The 19313-nt window shown below is 39.8% G+C and overlaps 1 protein-coding gene across 12 annotated transcripts in view; it reads left to right on the forward strand.

Moving 5' to 3' along the window:
- plekha6 (pleckstrin homology domain containing, family A member 6) overlaps nucleotides 1-19313 on the forward strand; it is a 103129-nt gene that overhangs the window by 38050 nt on the left and 45766 nt on the right. For 9 of the 12 annotated variants that reach the window (XM_026306060.1, XM_026306058.1, XM_026306059.1 and 6 more), the window contains exons 4-7: nucleotides 653-757; nucleotides 1629-1701; nucleotides 11375-11475; nucleotides 14916-14918. In XM_026306060.1, the coding sequence (XP_026161845.1) occupies nucleotides 653-757; nucleotides 1629-1701; nucleotides 11375-11475; nucleotides 14916-14918 (282 nt within the window). Of the gene's footprint in view, nucleotides 1-652; nucleotides 758-1628; nucleotides 1702-10949; nucleotides 11170-11374; nucleotides 11476-14915; nucleotides 14919-19313 lie in introns of those variants that run through there. The other 3 variants (XM_026306057.1, XM_026306063.1, XM_026306068.1) reach the window with 2 other exon arrangements.

Consider the following 19313-nt stretch of genomic DNA (forward strand, 5'->3'; position numbering starts at 1 on the left):
CGGAGCTGCCCTTGGACAGCTAACAGACCCTGAGCTTGGTGGCTCCACACCAGCTAACTAGGCTAGGCTAGCTGGCTTATGTTCAAATGTGCGGAGCCACGCTTCCAAATCAGTGATCCTTGCATCCAAAGCTAGCAGAACCTTACACTTATTACAGGTATCATTATCACTAAAGGAGGCAGAGGAATAACTACACATGACTACCGAGCAGGAGACAGAGAGAGGGAGAAGCCATGCTACTAGCTAGCTAAGCTAACTGCTAAGCTAACGAGCGCTAAGTCTGGAAATAGCAATAAATACCTGCCAAAACAGAAAGGTACTTGACTGGTACTGGAATGTGTAGCGGTTAATGAATTGTTTAGAGTTGAGTTAGCTTTTAGGTGTATTAGACTAAAGGTAGTCTGTTGCTAATCTGTAGATGAACTATACAGCACAATACGCTTGCAACAGGAAGTGATTCACTTACCCGGCAACAGTGCAGAAGCCATCAGAAGCAGAAGCCAGCTTTCTCTGTGTTTGTTGTCTTTATGCACTTTATACCTGGAGACTTGCTCATTAGTGGAAATAGCTTCGTATTTGCTAAATGTTATTTAGTTAATAAACCACCAGTTTATAAACCCTGTCCTATCTTCATATCTCTTCTGACCTGCAGACATCTCGTACTCCCAGAAAAGCAGCTACATTTGGGAAGCGCTCCAATTCTATGCGCAGGAATCCCAAAGCAGAAGTCACCAAACAGGGGTGGCTTTACAAGCAGGTAAAACCGTTTCTATCTACCATTAAATGAGAGATCCACTATTTCTCACATTCTATGTACAGATCAAGTAGACAAGTGTTCTCATTACAGTTCTCATTTTGTATGATTATAAGCAAACAGAGCTACAGTATAAAGGCAAGTAGGCCTAAAAGAGAAACTGAAGAATAACAGAGCTATGCTAAAAGCAACTCCTGCTAATACATAATAAGACAAAAAAAAACAGTTATAAATTTGTAATTTATCAAGTGGATAGTACTGTAATAATTCTAACTTGACATCACAGAATTTGATACCTTGCATTTATTTAGACTCATACTGGAGCATAACAGTGAGAAAATATGCAGTGCATTTCCAGTGTTTGCTGAGACTGTATATTATTTGACTGTGAGGGGTTATGTCAGATTAACATTTGCCTTTCAGCAACAATTACATTTAATGCCAATGTTCAGTACTGAAACAGAAAGTAAAGTGACCTTCAAGTGACCTGCATGGCAAAGGACTATAAATGTGGAGGGAGAGTGTGCTGGAGACAACTTTAACTTAAAGGTTAAATAAAAAAAACCCTGAAGAAAATTAAATCCTACAATGACCTCACCCTGCTATGTTTTCTGTGTTCATAGTAATGCAGGAATATTTTGCTAGGTCTCCCTCTACAGCAATAAGGCACTTTTATGTCTAATAATTTGTCTCAATAATAATAATGAAGGTCTGTGTCCTGGAGGCAGTAGTTACACAAGCAATACTTTCCACACCCATTCACTGTTGCATTTTTCTTTTTTGTGGTATTAGTTAATAATAATAATAATGATATAGATGAAAATAAATAAAATAAATACAAATAAAATATAGAATGTGATATGTATTTCTACAGGCCAGCAGTGGAGTGAAGCAGTGGAACAAGCGGTGGTTTGTCCTCACTGACAGATGTCTCTTTTACTACAAAGGTGTGTGTATATTTACTTCTGTCGCCAATATGCTTTATCGGTTTTCAATTTATACCGTTAATAATGTAATCTTAATAATGTTCTGACGAGCTGCCTTGTATTTGATTATATATTTCAATGTATACATGTGTTGCTATCTCAAGGGTCAGTAACTTGTTAGTTGGGTTCAGTTCCTGCTACATCTCTGTAACAACAAAAACATATAGCATAGTGATGGGGTGGCTGTGGCTTAGGAGGTAGCGCAGGTTGTGGGTGGTTCGATGATTGGCTTCACTGGTCCAAAGATTGAGGTGTCCTTGGGCAAGACACTAAACTCAAAATTGTCCCTGTTCGAGGGTCTGAGCACATGGGTGAATATAAGTAATAGCAAGTAGTGAGTGCACTTGAGTGTAGAAAAATGCTACACAAGTATTAGACTATTTATTGATGATGTGCAACATCATGCATGGCTACTTTAAAAACTGATAAATTCACTTATGCATATTTTGCATAGTTTCTGGATGATGCCATTGTTGAATACTCACGTTTTACACAGGTCCGTTGATGAGGAAGTACACAGAGGCGGCTGGGGTGGTTCAGCTGATTATAGGTTTTATTCAAACTATACAGAGCGCTCTGGAGATCAACCCTCATGGGACACACGGAGAGATCTGAACTATAGGGGAAAACTATAGAATGTATATACCTTGTAACTTGGTCACCGCCCTACATGGCAGTACTTTTCCACAAAAGAAATTCGGACCATTACCATATATGGAGTTGTTATTCCCTTTACCTTCCCTCATAGTAAAGACATAGTGAAGAGCGGTGACCCTGTCGCGTGTCTAAACATATAGGATTACACTATACTACAATACTAGTCACAGAGTGTGTCTGCATTCCCACAATTCCCCCTTTTGGGCTCTCCTAAGAGCCCACCCCCACTATGTAAATGTCAAAATTTGATATCCCCCTTTTGATCTCCTCTAGGAGATCACATATCAATAGACCTTAGTATGGCAACACCACTATTTACATCATCAGGATCAGTAGCCAATAAAGGCATGGGGACCTTCGGGTCCTGCCTCTCTATGGTGGATGAAATTACCCGGCGTGCCACGGATCTCATACAGCAACACCCACATGTGACCAGTATGCCTACAAATACAGACCAAACACAAAACAACAATCATTACAGTCAGGGTCGTAAGGACCCCCAATACCTTCCCAAATCCATACATCTTCGCTTTAACTCCCCAATTGTTAACTAAACTATCTAATAATGGCTAAACATACACAATAAACTAAATAAATCAACAACTAAAACTACCACACAAAAAGAACAACAAACAATCCCTCGACGCTGCCTTCTCGGCGCTCTTATTCGTCGGGTGGAGGCTTGGCACGCACTTTGGGGGTAAAATCTGGATTTTGACTGGGTAATTCCAGGATAGTCAAACACTTGTACTGAAGGACAGTGTTGTCTGGGCTGTTTGTTTTAGGTTACTGTCATGCTGAAAGGTGAACCGTCACCCCAGTTTCAGGTTGTGTTCACTCTTGAGCAGTTTTTTCTTTGTGTTATGCCCTTCCAGTCTGGCTACTTGTTTGGTCGGACGGCCGACTCTAGGAAGAATCCTGGTGGTTCCAAACTTCTTCCCTTTCATTGTTATTGAGGCCACTGTGCTCCTGGGAACACTCACAGCTTCAGGAATGGTTTCTACTCTTGTCCTGATCTGTGTCTCACCACAGTTTAATCACAGTGGTCTACACAGAGGTCGGACTTTATGTTGTGGTTTTTGTCCTGACATGCAGTGTGAACTGTGGGACCTTATATACACAGATGTTCTGTCTTTATAAACTATGTCCAGTCGATTCAGTTTTACCACAGGTGGACTCCAGTCAAGTTGTAGACATGTCTCAAGGAGAATTAAAGCAGAAAGGATGCATCTACACACATTTTGGAGTGCCAAATTGGTCTGAAAGGTCTGAATACTTTTGTAAGAGGGTTTTCAGTTTTTGTGGTTACAAAATCCATATATCATAATTATTAAATCTTTATTTTCAAATAATTGTCAGGTTCGGAGAATCAGAGGACCCAAAAAATGCCACACACTTAAGTACTGAACGAGAGTTTATTTACAATAACCAATGAGGGAGTTGAAGGCTGTGATGATGACCATGGAGAATGGAAGGGAGAATCCGGACGTAGTCAACAGGAGGCTGGTTTATGCCTAGGCCCGCGCCTGGTAACTCCACGGGGGGTCTAGGTTGGTAGGAGGATGAAACCGGGTCTTGGTCCGCAGAGCAGAATCTCACGGTGCGGTGTATTCTTGGTCAGAATTCCGGGGCAACGGAGAAAAAACAAAACACCTCCAAACAAAAACTCCAAGCAGGAATTGGAGGGCAAAACACAGCAAATAGTCCTTCACCAAGACGTCACTTCGTACAACAGAAAACGGGGCTGAGAGTCATTGAATTCATAGATAGTCCAAGAGAAACTGTTACCGGAGTTGCCCCGAGGAATGTGGCGGAGAGGATCGGGTCACTTTCCTTCGATCAGCGCGTAGTTCCTTCGTGATATCCCTTCGAATCTTCTAATGGCGAGTCTCGCAGAAATACCTCGTGAAGCGAAGCAGACAATCCCGCACTAGACTGTGGCGGCCGAGGAGGATAAATACTGTGGGCTCCTGAAAGACAGACAGGTGGACAGAGTTGCCTGCTAATTACCGGATGTCCAGGAAACCTAAACACACGGGGAAATTACAAAACCCGAGACGACCGGAAACCTACGTGACCGGTCGTGACAATAATAACAAAACTGCTATCTTTTCCCTACTAGAAACTTCATCCCATTACGATGGCATTTTTCATGATTACAACAAAAAATGCTGCCTGTATTATAATTAAATTTTTATCTACTAGTATCTCGATTATGACATAAAGGTCTCATATTATCATAATTGTTACCTAGTTTCCTGTAATTATGAGACTTTATGTTCCTGTAATTGTAAGGGTAACATATGTTTCCTTTTGTGAATACAATGTGCTTCCATAATTAAATGTTTTCTGATCAAAGAATTGCCACTAAAGTTGTAATGAAGGGAGGGTTTTATATGTGTCTTACAGTGACTACAGGGCTCTAATATTACTCCAGTTTGTCATGTCCCTCCCAGCTAATGGCAGCCTTAAATAATGTCATACACAATATTAGTGATAATACCATAACAGTACACACAATGTACACAGAAAATATGTTGTAATAAGAGTCCCGCCAGCTAAACAGTCCCTTCACTATTAATTGCTGCACTATTTCTTTTTCTTTATTGCTGAATGACACAGTTCTTTGTCCATGTTGTTCTCCTCTCTCTCTATAACCATATACGAAGATTATTCATATTAAGCCTGTGGTCATTGGTCAGTGGTACAGACTTTTGATTACAAGCATGACCTTTAAATGCTTCTGGCTTTCTTTTCCATGATTTCTTATTTTTACATTAGTTTCTCTTGTGTAGTGGGCTTCTCTCTTTATGCTGAACACGTCTGTTCCACTCCAGCCTCTCTGCCCTCTCTTCCTGGCCCAGCTGTATTTTGGAAAAAAGGACTTAGAGTTAGGGAGTGATGCAGGGAGGAATGTGTGACAGTGCAATTTACCACTGCAATTGCTATGCCAGCGAGAACTGAAGGCCAAAAAATGGGCACAAGAGGGAAAAAAGGCAGTTTTGTTGTGTATGTTGTCTCTGACTTCTCCAAGGCATAGTTTAGCCACAAAAATCTGATATTTCAGATATTTCTTTGCTTTGACTGGACTAACATACTGTAATAAATACTAAATAGTGTATAAAAAGAATAAAATATAATAAAAGAATGAAAATCCTGACCAGAGTCAAATGCTCTGATTGGAAGGTTAAACTGAAACCACATGAATAGTTGCTTGTCTCCCCTCCTTGGGAAACTTTTGTGTCTTTTTCTTTTGTCTTTGTCCTCCTGTATGTCCATGTCTATCTCAGATCAAACCCTGTCATTTCACCAGGATTAAAGTGCCCTTTTCAACTGCATGCCTATGAAGCAGATTTCTCTTTTATGTCAGCTACTAAACACTGAAATTCAGACTACAGTGGATGTAGGAGATAGCTACCCATGGTGACTGTTCTTGCTTTGACAAGTTAAAATAATTAGAACATTTCTCATATTCTCAGTAAATTATGTATTTATTATTGTTCTTGTCTTCTCTCTGGAAGCCATTGTCCTGAAAGGTTTTTATGACAAATGTCCTGCCTGTAAAACAGCAATCTGACCTTGGAACAAGCTTGGTGTATAAATGCAGTATTTCAGCTGTACAGGCATAACAGCTACTGTCCAAGTTTTTTTTTTGTTTGTATGTAGGATATGCTTCTATTGCTCTTCCCTTTCACTTACAGTATTATGCAGGAACCCTGTAAACACATTTTTACTATTCCAATGAAACATCTGTTGACCTCATCTGTTTACAGTACTACTCTATTAACACGTAAGAATAAAAGCAGGCTGTAGATAGTTTATTTAGATGTCAGATTACTACAGCCTTTAAGATTTTATGATTCAAAGACCATGAGACAGAAATTTATCTTCCTTTTATTAAAAGAAAAACTTAAAAACATAAATTACAAAATTAAATTGCTACCAATTAAGGAAAATGTATAACCCAAATGCAACAGAGAATAGGTACGTTTTTAGTTTTGTTTTGAAGGATTGAATTCAATTCAATTTATTTGTATAGTGCCAAATCACAATACAATCATCTCAAGGCACTTTACAAAAAACAAAACTCCAGTTTTCCAGTAACTCCACATCAGCAATATACAGTTCCAGGACCAGGGACACTTGCAGAAGGTACAGATAGAGAGCACGAACTAGGGGAGAGAGAGTGCTCAAGGTTAGTGACATTAACCCTCTGGGGTCGACGCACGCGCCGGCGTGTTTTGACGCATCTTTTCCTGATAAGGCCGAAACAAACTTAAATTACTCCGTCAATTCTGATCGTACAGATAAAAGAAGTATATCATTCAAATCTGTAAAGGGTCTAGTTTTAGTGGTATACCATCATAATAACAACAAAACGTGCTTTTTTTAAATAAAGAAAGCCGACAGGGTGCGCTCTCGGCCTTTTCTGTCTCTGCCATTTCTCTTCACAGACGCGTAAATAAAACAACCAGAATCTCAGCGAATACTTGGCTCATAAAAATAAGAATTATATGGCTAGAAAGCTTGAAATGTTTTCTTTTAAGTGAAACAATTCAAGTCGAAAACAAATCATTACTTTTTATTTAATCCGTATGAACGTAAGGAGAAGTCCGTTTTTTCCTGTCTCACCTCATTACAGGTAATGCGGTCCCGCCTTGTACACTGTCCACTGTTCACATGTAAATAATCTCAGGTGAACCAGGTAAATATGTGCACACCCCCGAGAAATGCCATAAAACGTCAAACTTCATCATAGAATTTACTCACTTTTTCTGCGCGTTTGGATGATGGCGAGTCACGGACGTGAAGAAGCGCTCCTTGCATTCCACACAGAGACAAATAGTTTAGCTTGTCTTCAGAGTAAAAACACTGATTTTAACTCAAATCAGGATCGTTTGGCTCCTCATTGTTTTGTATTGTGCTGCACTAATCCGTCCCATCTACATTGACTGAAAGGCTCATTATGCGCCTCTTTGACTGGTCGTTCAGTGCGTCTTTTGTCTTCTCAGGTAAATCACATGACTATTCATCCTCAGACACACCCTCTTGCATATGGCCTTTCTGGACAAAAAGTGTCTTAGAAAATTTAAATCAGTGTATTGTTTACTGTGAATGTGTGAACAAGATGACATTCACAGCACTCTGAAGTAAACACTTTAGCCTACAACATGCAGGTCTTCAAAGTCTTGTGAACCAATGTTCTGTTTGTGTTTTATGGTCTTATTTCAGTGAGTAAAAAAAATTGTAGTTTTTCACTAACCATGCATAAACACTTTTTTCTCAAAAACACAATCATGTATAAACTTGCTGCTCACATATTATTGTAGCCAATTTTGTGCTGATTACAGTGTTATCAGACTTTAGACAATATGTTTAAAAGACACTGAAAAAAAGCACAAATGTCAGGACATGTCAAAATTTATCCAGGCCCCCAAAACCCCATCAGACCCCAGAGGGTTAAAAGGTGGACTATACATGCGAGGAGGAGATGGAAAAGGAAGTGAGGGGAGGGTTAGGGTAGGGGAGCTCAGTGCACCAATGGTCCTCTGGCAGTCTCGGCCTATAGCAGCATAACTAAGGGATGGTTCAGGGTTACCTGAAGCCAGCCCTAACTACAATGCCTTGCAAAAATATTCAGCCCCCCTTTGTTTGCAAGTCGCTTTGGATAAGTCTTTATGAGCTTGCCACATCTTGCCACTGGGATTTTTGCCCATTCCTCAAGGCATAACTGCTCCAGCTCCTTCATGTTGGATGGTTTCCACTTGTGAACAGCAATCTTTTGAGAATCAAAATTCTCAGTCAATTGAGAATCAAACAGATTCTCAATTGGATTGAGGTCTGGGCTTTGACTAGGCCATTCCAACACATTTAAACGTTTCTCCTTAAACCACAAGTGTTGCTTTAGCAGTATGCTTCAGGTCATTGTCCTGCTGGAAGGTGAACCTCCATCCCAGTCTCAAATCAAAAGGCAGACTGAAACAGGTTTTGCTCAAGAATATCCCTGTATTTAGCACCATCCATCTTTCCCTAGACTTGGATCTGTCATAAGCTAAGGACGTGGTCAGGAGCAAACTTGAAACATGAACATGAAGACAAAGACAGGGACTCAAGGGAACAAAGCATGAGGGTCTGGGTCACACACCCTGAGGGGTCACAGACCGAGGGGAAAACATGAACATGAAAAAGAGGGAACAAGGCTTGAGGGTCTGGCTCACACACACTGGAGGGAACACACCAGACCAAAAGAGGAACATTAACATGAAGGGGAATCAAAGCATGAACATGGAACACAAGGGAAACAAGACATGAACGAAGGGAGTTAACACAGACAAGGTAACAAGGCAGAACTGGAAACACATGAGCACACAAGACATGGTGAGGGCACAGACAAAAGAAAACCAGAATACTTAACACAAGGTGAAATTCCAAGAACGAAAACCCAGGAAGGAAATCCAAAATGTGAAACAAAAAAGAAGGCAAACTAGAAAACTCTTTCTCATTGGCAGAGGTAGGCAGGCAGTGGTAGGCAGACGACCTGGCAAGGAAACAGTGACTAAACAGAGGTATATGAAGTGAGGAACAAAACAAGGCACAGGTGAAATCAATAACTAATTGGAGCAAAAGTCAAGGGAACAGAAAACAACAAAAAACTAGTTCCTGTCATGATCCTCTACAAAATAAAACAAACAGGAAGTGCAAGGTGCGGATCATGGGAATGGTGTTCTTGGGGTGATGGGATGTGTTGGGTATGCGCCAAACATAGCATTTTCCTTGGTGGCCGAAAAGTTCAATTTTAGTCTCATCTGACCAGAGCACCTTTTTGGCAAACTCAAAACGTGCCGTCTTATTTTTAACACTAGGTAATGACTTTTTTCTGGTCACTCTTCCATGAAGCCCAGCTCTATGGAGTGTACGGCTAATTGTGATCCCATGCACAGATACACCAGTCTCTCTGAACCACAAGTAGACCTGCACTCTGAGAGCGAAGTGTTCTATTGGGATAATATAATACTATGAGGTCTTTAAGGTATGAAGGAGGTTGATCATGAAGGGATTTGTATGTGAGAAGAAGGATTTTAAATTCTATTCTGGATTTTACAGGGAGCCAATGAAGAGAAGCTAATATAGGAGAAATATGATCTCTCTTGCTAGCTCCTGTCAGGACTCTGAATGCAGCATTCTGGATTAACTGGAGGCTTTTTACAAAGTCAGCATTTCTAATGTTAAGGAATAAGAAATTGCATAGAACAGGTGCTCTGTGTGAAAAACCTCACAAACCAGCAGATTTTTTACGTACAGTTGGAATACTGAAATGACCTGCGTTTTGAAATCAGCTCTATAGGAAATGGGAAGCCAGTGTATTGAAGCAAAGACAGATGAGACGTGATCATATTTGGTTTTATTTGTAAGTATTGTGGCGGCAGTATTTTGAAATATTGTGAGGTTTAAGTTGGGTAGTAGAGGACAGCCAGTAATAAAGTTGAAGATAGAATGGAAGCAGAATGGCAAAATGAGTTTGAGTTCAGTACCTCAAGGGAAGAGTAGGTGCATGTAGGAATAGCAGAGAAACCAATTGACAGACCAACACCTACACCAGATTTATTAGAATGAGGCATGTGAGTGAATGAAAAATCAGGCAGTGAGCTTACAATGAGATGGAGATTAAAATCCTGTCTGAGCCATGTTTCGCACAAGCCTAGGGCATCCAGGTTGTAGTCTAATATTAAATGATGTACAAGTAGTGATTTAAAAGAGAACTATTGTTAAAACAGCCAAATTGGAAAGTGATAGAATTTGAGAAGGAAGTGGAATTGAGGTCAGAAAGGTGCTGAGATCTGGGAAGTGGAAAAGAGATTATGCAGTGAAAAGACCTTAATATGTGCTGAGTATGTGTATTTCATCAGTAACCATTCAGAAATTATATTACATGATAATGATAAAGTTATACACATGAACAGATTACAGCAATGTAAAGTGTCACTGTTGTATGAATACTTTGAGCACCCCAAATTTAAGTTCACTCACTTCCATTATATTGGTCAAACCTGGACAAATCTGCAAGGAGAGATATTCCCCTTTGATATAAAGACAAATGTACTGTAAAAATATAAATCAGGTCCTTTTCCCATCGCCTCTGCAGAGAGAGAGGCAGAGGTGTGTCTGTAGACGTGTTGTTTTATTATGCGTGCAGACATGTGCATGGCTGAAATCTCATTGGTGCAGCCAAGCAGCAGGTACCATTGGCTGGGGGCCAAGATTCCTGCAACCCTGAGTCACATGGGCTGATCATTATCTGGCACAAACGCACACATGCTCTCTCTCTCCCTCTCCCTCTCCCTTTCTTTCTCTCAGACACTCAAAGCAGAAATCAGTGGGTTGTATGATTGCACAAGCCCTTCCCCTCCCTCAGATTTCTCTCTCTCTCCTTGCCTTCGTTTGGACGATCACTTTATCTGTCTCTCTCACACACCCACACATAAACAGTCGCACTTGGTGGCAGAGAGGGTGTCAGTGCAGAGTTATGTTCAGATATTAAAAGGTAGGAGGACACAGAGAGATATAGAGAGTATCACTGCTGAAATTTTTATGCCTTCTTCCATTATTCAGTCGGCATCGGTGCTCCCCTTTCAAAGCAGTCCTATTTATTATCACTGGATCCTGGTGTGTGTGAGTGTGTGAGCCATTACCGCTGCTTATCACAGAGATCCTCAAACCATAATGGATATCTATTCTGGGAAGCTGTCAGCGTGGGAACAGATAATGTATTAGGTGGAGAGCAGCCCTGATTCCACTCTCATGTTTGGACTCTAAACACCCCCATTCTGTTTTGCTGTCTCTGCTGCAAGTTGAATGAACTGGCTCCAGCTGTAATTGTTGTTTGTTACACAGTAGTTGTAGCCATGGACCAGACTGTTATTGTGTTTCTTTGATTCTTTCTGGGATGTATTCACGCATAAATTTTTTCTCTTCACAGATGAGAAGGAGGAAACGGTATTAGGAAGTTTGCCACTGCTGAGTTTCCGGATTGGGGGAATAGAACCTTCAGATAACATCACCCGCAAGTTTGCCTTTAAGGTCAGTAACATCCTCATGAAGGAACAGGGAGTGCTGAGAGGTATATGTGCAACTGCATTTCATGCAGGGGATGCAGTGGGCACTGGAAAAGATAAATCAGTACATAAGTCTTTCAGTATGCAAGACATAAATTAAACCTTCATAATGCATATACATTTAGAAAGATTCTCTGGCGCACAGGGTCCAGATATGTAAATAAATAAATAAAGAAGCATTTTAGAGTGTGAGGAAGAAAGGCCATAGCAGTTCTCTAAGCCTTGAAGAATCTCCTTGTGCAATGTGTTTATTGCAAAAGTAGAATTTAGTGATGTTTGAACTTGTTCCTTGGTTGCATCATTGTGGCTCTGTCAAGGGTGTTGGCTTGGTTCTGGTTGATTGATATAATCTGGCTGGCTTCATGGCTGAGTCACATGTTGTTATTTATGACTGTTAAAGAGCCCATTGGGTATTGGAGTTGCTTGGTTTTATCACAGTGAACGGTTGATGTTTTTTTTTAGTCGGGGAGGTGACCTTGAATAAGGACTTCCACTGGCATTGGTTTTAATGTTTGATCAAACTCAGGTATTTATTTATTTTTTTAATCAGGTACTGCTTTATGTTGATATTATGTATAGTATATTGCTGCTGGATAGATTTGTGCCACTATTTTGTTACATAAAACCATCCCCTTGCAGTTATTTGGAAAACCAGTACTTAGATAAAACATTGCATTTAATGTCAGCTGTTGTAACTCTTTTGAAAGCGGCTACTTGACTGAACGTGTATCAACAACAACTTGAATGGCAAAGGTGGATAGTGAATGCATTTTTATCTTGACACAGCTCCCATAAGATTATAAATTTAGTAGCATTATATCTCTGAAATCCAAAGTGGATAGCAGTTTAAAGAAGAGTATTTCCCAAAAATAATGACTGATAAATGATACACATCCATAATCAGTAACATCCTTAAAAGCATCATCCTTGCAGTTTGAAGATACAGTGAGATTTTCCATGCTCTAGTGAGAGGTAATGACGACAATCTCCAAAAATAGATTAGTTGTATTACTGGCTGAGGAATAAATCAAGGTTGTGTTTCCTCAGATCCTAATGAAACACATCAGTAGCACTGACAGTTGGAGATGAACTGAGCTCCAGTGGCCGTGGCAGTACATAGCCACCTGGCACAATTATTTGACAGAGCTGAATAAATCTGAGACGATCGGGTGTTAACGTGAGTTAGCTGAGGCTGACTCTGCTGAGTAAAGCTTTATATAAGTAGGAAAGTTAGCCCTGTTTCCTCTTCAGAATCAGTATGAAACATACACAGTGACAGCTCTATCTGCATGCCAGTTTATATCTTTCTTTGTGATCATTCCCTTTCACTGTAATCACTCCTCAAAAACTTTTAGTTTTTTCATTGTTCTCTTTCTTTGCATATCCAGTGCAAGATCTGGTCCAAAGTCCACATGTACTCTATGAGTATAAACACACAGACACACACAGACACACACATACATACATATATATATATATATATATATATATATATATATAAAAGTATACACAGACATACGCACACACCTACAGTGGAGACATTCTAAGCAAACATATTTGCCAACTTGCCAAGTGTTATTCTGCTGCTTGTTAGATAATGTTCTGACAGGACATTCAGTACTGTTTACTGTCCAGTGTCACTGCAGACTGCCAGTCAAGCTGCCTTGAACCTGGCAGTTAATATTAACATCCTACAGTATTATATTAGAATATATTTCAACTGTTGCAAATGTACAAATGGAGCAAAGCTAAAAGGCTAAATGCATTATAAAGAGTAAAGCTATAAATATATTACCCAATGAATAAAAATTGAGATAAGGCATAAAATATCATAAATAGAGGTAAATATAAAAGCCTCTGACAAGGCCTTATGTCTGAAAAAGTGCGTAGTGATTCTGCCATACTGAGCATGACAGCTGCACATTATACAGGAAAAAATTATCTTCCATCTACAAAACAGTTGGATGCCATTTATAGGGATACTGATTTGGGTGTGTTTATTTATTTACTTTTTTTGCTTTAATCGGAGTAGATTAAACCCTTCCCCTACTTCCCCTTATTGTACTAAACTAAGTTTATTACATGGCCACCATGTTGGCTGAGTGGTTAGAACTGTTGCCTCACAGAAAGAAGTTTTCTGGTTCAAAACTCTGTGTTAGAGTTTGTGTGTTCTCCCCAAGCTGGTATAGGCTCCAGCAGATCACTGTGGCCCTAAATAGGAATAAGTGGGTATAGATAATGGATAGATGGAAATTTACCATGTCCAGGATTTACCCCTGCCATTCACCCAAAGAAGAGGTGGGATAGACTCCAGCAGATCCCTGTGACCCTGGTTAGGAATAAGTGGGTATAGATAATGGATGGATGGATGGAAATTTACCACATCTTGATCATTTCCGTGCTTGACACACAAACATGAGATTGATATTGATCTTCTCTTCTCAACCTCAGAAAAGCAAGTAAACAAGTGTATTTCCCAAAAAGATGACCTATTACAAAACAAATCATTCAGTATTTCAAAAAATGTCTCCAAGTGAGTTCCAAAATGTTCAAACTAATTTTTTAAAAATTTGGGTACACTACTAGACAATATAGCGAAATCAAGGACTTATGATTTATGTTATTGCAAAGTATTCCAACTTACATTTTTCAATAGTTTTCTTGTGAAATTCTGAGATATTCATCATAGCTTTCAGCAAAGTAGAACACCTGTGTCACTCAAAATCATATAACACATGCAATCACTATATATTGCAACATCTTTGTGCTTATATTCAGTTGACATTACATTTGGACCTCTTTATATTCATGCTGGTCTATGCGCAGTGTAAGAGAAATGTTTAGGTGAGGCTGAAACCATATCAGGCTGCCAAACTGTGTTGGCCTGCTTTATTTTAAAATGGGCAAATTAATTTTTGTTGAATTAGGCATTGTGTCATTTATTGCTATGCTTCATTAATGCTAAAAAGGCAATAGGGTTATTGTGGTATCCCAGCTGATTTTTCTCCTCTACTTTATGTTTTGTTTTGCATTTTTATTGCTGCTATTTTCCTGGCAGTGTTCTATTTGGACCTGACCAGTTTGACTACATTTTGGATCAGGGAGAATTATCCACAGGGATATTAGGATCAACTCTGTTATCAGGACCCCTTATATTGAGAATTGTGGGGCTTGAAACAGGGTCACAGACCAGAAAGAAGCTCGAGAGTCCCTGTTATAAAACATCATCCCCTGGCAACCACAATCCAGAAATTTCAGTACTAGCTCACAACACACATGTTTAACAAACCCTATTTCCAAATATGAGGGCAGTGTATGGCCATCAGGCTAATTTAATGGGTACCAGGGGAATTGCAGATAAAAATAAAAAATTGGGACATAACCACTACAATCCCTGAAAAGGAGAAAGTGTGAACAACTTATTCATGCTGTGATGTCCCCTCTTGTTATAGCTGGAAAGCAGCAGGTCACCAGAATACACCACAACTGCCTAATGTAAAACCTGCTTCCGCTCTGGTTCCTCAGAGTGACCATGTTTTTTTAAATATTCAAGTGTTCCTGTGTTGCTCATAGCATACTGCATGCACATGTTATGATGACAACATTTAATGGCATGAAAATGTACAATGAAAATGCTGAAAAATGTCTATTATAGAACCAAACTAGTCACTCAAAGCTCTTAACAGCACCACACAGATACAAGCTTTTGATTGAGGATGTGGTGTCAGCCTAAAATATAGATCATAGGTAACTACAGAGACTGACCAAGTATGATAGAAAGAGCTGGTGCAGTAATATAATACTTTCTCATGTGCATGTTTTGCCCAAAGGGATACAACAACAAACTCATCAGACTCCATCAATCCAGTTATCAATCAATCCTTAAATTTCGACCTTAAGCTGCTCCATGCAACAATGCATGGCTCTTGAAAGAAAGTAGAAATACACAGTTCACGTTGCAAAATAAACCATGATGAATGTGTACTTGCATGTATGAAATGTTATCCTGCCATGTGGCTCCACTTGTTTGCCATGGAACACTCTTTTTGACACTAACCTCTTACCTGTCTGTTATCATGAGTTGCTTTCTCAAGAACATATTATAATGTACTCTCTGTGTGCTTCTATATACAGGCTACTACAAAGGCCATAAGCTCCAGCATGTGTACATCACCTAATTCAATTCAATTCAATTCAATTTTATTTGTATAGCGCCAAATCACAATACAAATCATCTCAAGGCACTTTACAAAAACTAAAACTAAAAACCCAACAATTCCCTTATGAGCAAGCACTTGGCGACAGTGGAGAGGAAAAAACTCCCTTTAACGGAAGAAAAAAACCTCCAGCAGAACCGGGCTCAGTTTGGGCGGCCATCTGCCTCGACCGGTTGGGGTGAGTGGATAGAGCAGAGAGAAAAGAACAGCAACAATAAACAACAAATAGACACTGCAAGTTGGTGGGGCCAGTAACTGCACATCAGCGATAAACAGCTCCAGGACCAGGGACACCTGCAGAAGGTACAGAGAGAGAGAGAGAGAGAGAGAGGGAGGGAGAGAGCACAAACTAGGGGAGAGAGAGAGCACAAGGTTAATAACATTCAATGGTGGAATATACATGAGGTGGGAGAGAAGGGGGGGGGTTAGGGTAGGGGAGCTCAGTGCACCGATGGTCCTCGGGCAGTCTAGGCCTATAGCAGCATAACTAACTAAGGTGGTTGCCTGAAGCCAGCCCTAACTATATGCTTTGTCAAAGAGGAAGGTTTTAAGTCTAGCCTTAAAAGTACAGAGAGTGTCTGCCTCCTGAACCCAGGCTGAGAGCTGGTTCCACAGGAGAGGAGCTTGATAGCTAAAGGCTCTGCCTCCCATTCTGCTTTTGAGAACTCTGGGAACCACAAGTAGGCCTGCACTCTGAGAGCGAAGTGGTCTATTGGGATAATATGGTACTATGAGGTCTTTAAGGTATGAAGGAGCTTGATTATGAAGGGATTTGTATGTGAGAAGAAGGATTTTAAATTCTATTCTATATTTTACAGGGAGCCAATGAAGAGAAGCCAATATAGGAGAAATATGATCTCTCTTGCTAGTTCCTGTCAGGACTCTGGCTGCGGCATTCTGGATTAATTGGAGGCTTTTTATTAAGATATTAGGACAGGCCTAACCATATGCACTCCACTGCAGCAGTAAGCTGCTTTGAAGATGTAAAAGATGTGATGAGGCAGGCAATGTCAGCTTAAAAGGGAGGGGATGGAATATACACCAAAGGATCATGAGGGTTATTTCAGGTCTGTCCAGTATTTACAGTACATGGGTCACAACAGAACACTTGTGTCTTTTCCACAGTGAAAACACTTCTTGCATTCAGCTTGCTTCTTTTGGTCATTACTAAGGCATGTGGTTCAAAGTGGACGAACAGGTGGTATAATGTAACTATGAATTACATAATGACAGAAATGTCAGTGACATGAGTTGTTGAAATGTGTTGTGTTGTGTGCCAGTTTGAGTTTGCATTTTTCTGAGGCAAGTTCGTCAGGTTCTGTGTTATTGGATGAGCTCCCTCAGGGTGTCATGAAGGTGGGGCTTCAAGTCTCTGTGTTCCTGTCCCATCATGCCTCCTTCAAAACTGTCTGATGATTCCTGTCCAATTGCTTCTATTTACAACAACTGATAGTTCAAAATGACCCAGAAATAACAGTCGAAGCAGGCAGGGGCAGAATTCTCCACCTCTGAACCCACTGGTATCTCTCTGCATGTACTACATAAACTCAAGTTTTTACAAGATTGCTTCTTTGGAGATACTGTACATCGCTGTCTAAATTTTACAAAGGATTGTAAACACCACTTTTAGCTTTTAATTAACTTGTGTTTACAGCTTGAACAACATAAAGCATTTCTGAAATTAGGCTGTAATATCCTGACTGAAAGAAAAACTAGTTGCGGAAAATAGAAAAGAAGTGGCATTTGATCCAAGCTTTTATTTTTGGACAGAAATGTCTCTTAGGACTATTCTTTAATCACAGTGCACCACTAGAATGCTGTCTAACTACAGAGTGTCATTTTTAAGTCCAGAAGCAGCATTGTGTCCTTAAGATAAAACTCCAGGTTATTTTAAATTGGATCCTTGCTCTCTCTGTGTCATTCGTACAGTGCCTGTAACAATAGCACTGTACTCACCAGGTAACTTACTCAGTGACCTTTGAGAACTTAGCACCATTTCAAGAAGTCAGACATTCTGACAGGCCATAAACAAAACTGAGCCTTGTCCATGCTGATTGTTGCTGTTGTCACCAGCATCAGATAAATGTTAAGAATTTCAAAGATGATGAAGGGTATGTTATCAACTCTGTCTTACCATTGCACTGAAACAGAAAGCAGCTTTATTGTACTTGAGCACAAAATAAAAACTGTAGATAAACATATGTCAAATTAAATATATATATCTGTGTATGTATATACTTTTATTTATATATATATATATATATATATATATATATATATACATATACTACTATCAAGGTTAAGAATCCTACAAAACAATTCACCCTAAACAACACAGAAAGGAACAGCCAGATCCGAAAATCAGTTACTAATCTGAATCTTTTTTGTATTTTGTATTTTATCTTTCATCTGGCTTTATCTGTCTGGCTCTGTATCCTGGTAGGATTAGTGGCCTTTACAAAAATCTAGGCTACATTTTAATCTTGTTTTACAAAACAATCTTGTCCATCTGACTGATGATTGCCTACAAGAGAGCTGTTTGCCTTTTTAAAAGTGTTGTCTTCAATCAGAAACTCAGCAACTGAGCTGTCGAAACCTGTTGTACCTGCAGCGTACTACCTGACTCTGTAAAGGTGTGGCTATAGCCAGGAGACATTCAGGAAGGAGAAAAATCTCTGTTCAACTCAAGCTTTTGTTGTGTCTTGGGCTGTAGTTTTGAATGTTGCTATTGCAAATATGGACCTATCCGGGGTGTACCCCTGTCTTTCACCCAAAGAGAGCTGGGATTGGCTCCAGCAGATCTCTAAATAGGAATAAGTGAGTATAGATAATGGATGGATGGATGTTACAAATATGTGTAGTCATTGTATGCTGCCTTGGTATTTTAGTTCTCCAAGAAAGGTACATCTATGTTCATCTGACACAAGAGAAAAGGTGCTCATACCACTGTAAAGAAGGCTGTCTGGAGGAACCAAACACATTAAAACACATTTTAAAAACTACTTAAGCTTCAGAACGCATTCACAGAGTAAATCACTAACCTAGAGCCTTATGTGGGTGTGTGACTCAACAGGCAATCATTATGTTACATCAGGAGGTGTGTATGTGTGATCTGTGTGTATGTAGTGGAGCTTAGCCTCACCCTTCCTGACAGCAAACATTTCAACAGAGCTATCAGGTGGCTGTGAAAAGACGTAGTGTTCATTCCTAAGGGCTTTCATGCTGCTTTGTGTCCATCTTTGTGTTCGTGTCATTGACTGAGGCAGCATTTATCAGACACAGGGCACAAAAAGAGTTTAGCAATAAGCTAAAGAAGGCTAAACATTAAGAACCATTTTAGGTGTTTTAGGAGGCTGTGATGTTCACTTCTCCTACTGCTAGAGACTTCCTTTTACTGAAACTAAGAGTCTTGTTCCACTTACGCTGATTATAATATTTGCAGTGTATCCCAGGAGTAACACACATTAATGAATACATCATTCCATCTGTTGCAGACATATTGCTTCCATTATAGTCATGGGATTAGGTAATGTCTAAAATAAAGTTATGTTTCGCTGCAACATTTTCATTGTCTAGAGAAAAAGTA

Source organism: Mastacembelus armatus, chromosome 5, assembly GCF_900324485.2.
Source record: "Mastacembelus armatus chromosome 5, fMasArm1.2, whole genome shotgun sequence".
Lineage (NCBI taxonomy): Eukaryota > Metazoa > Chordata > Actinopteri > Synbranchiformes > Mastacembelidae > Mastacembelus > Mastacembelus armatus.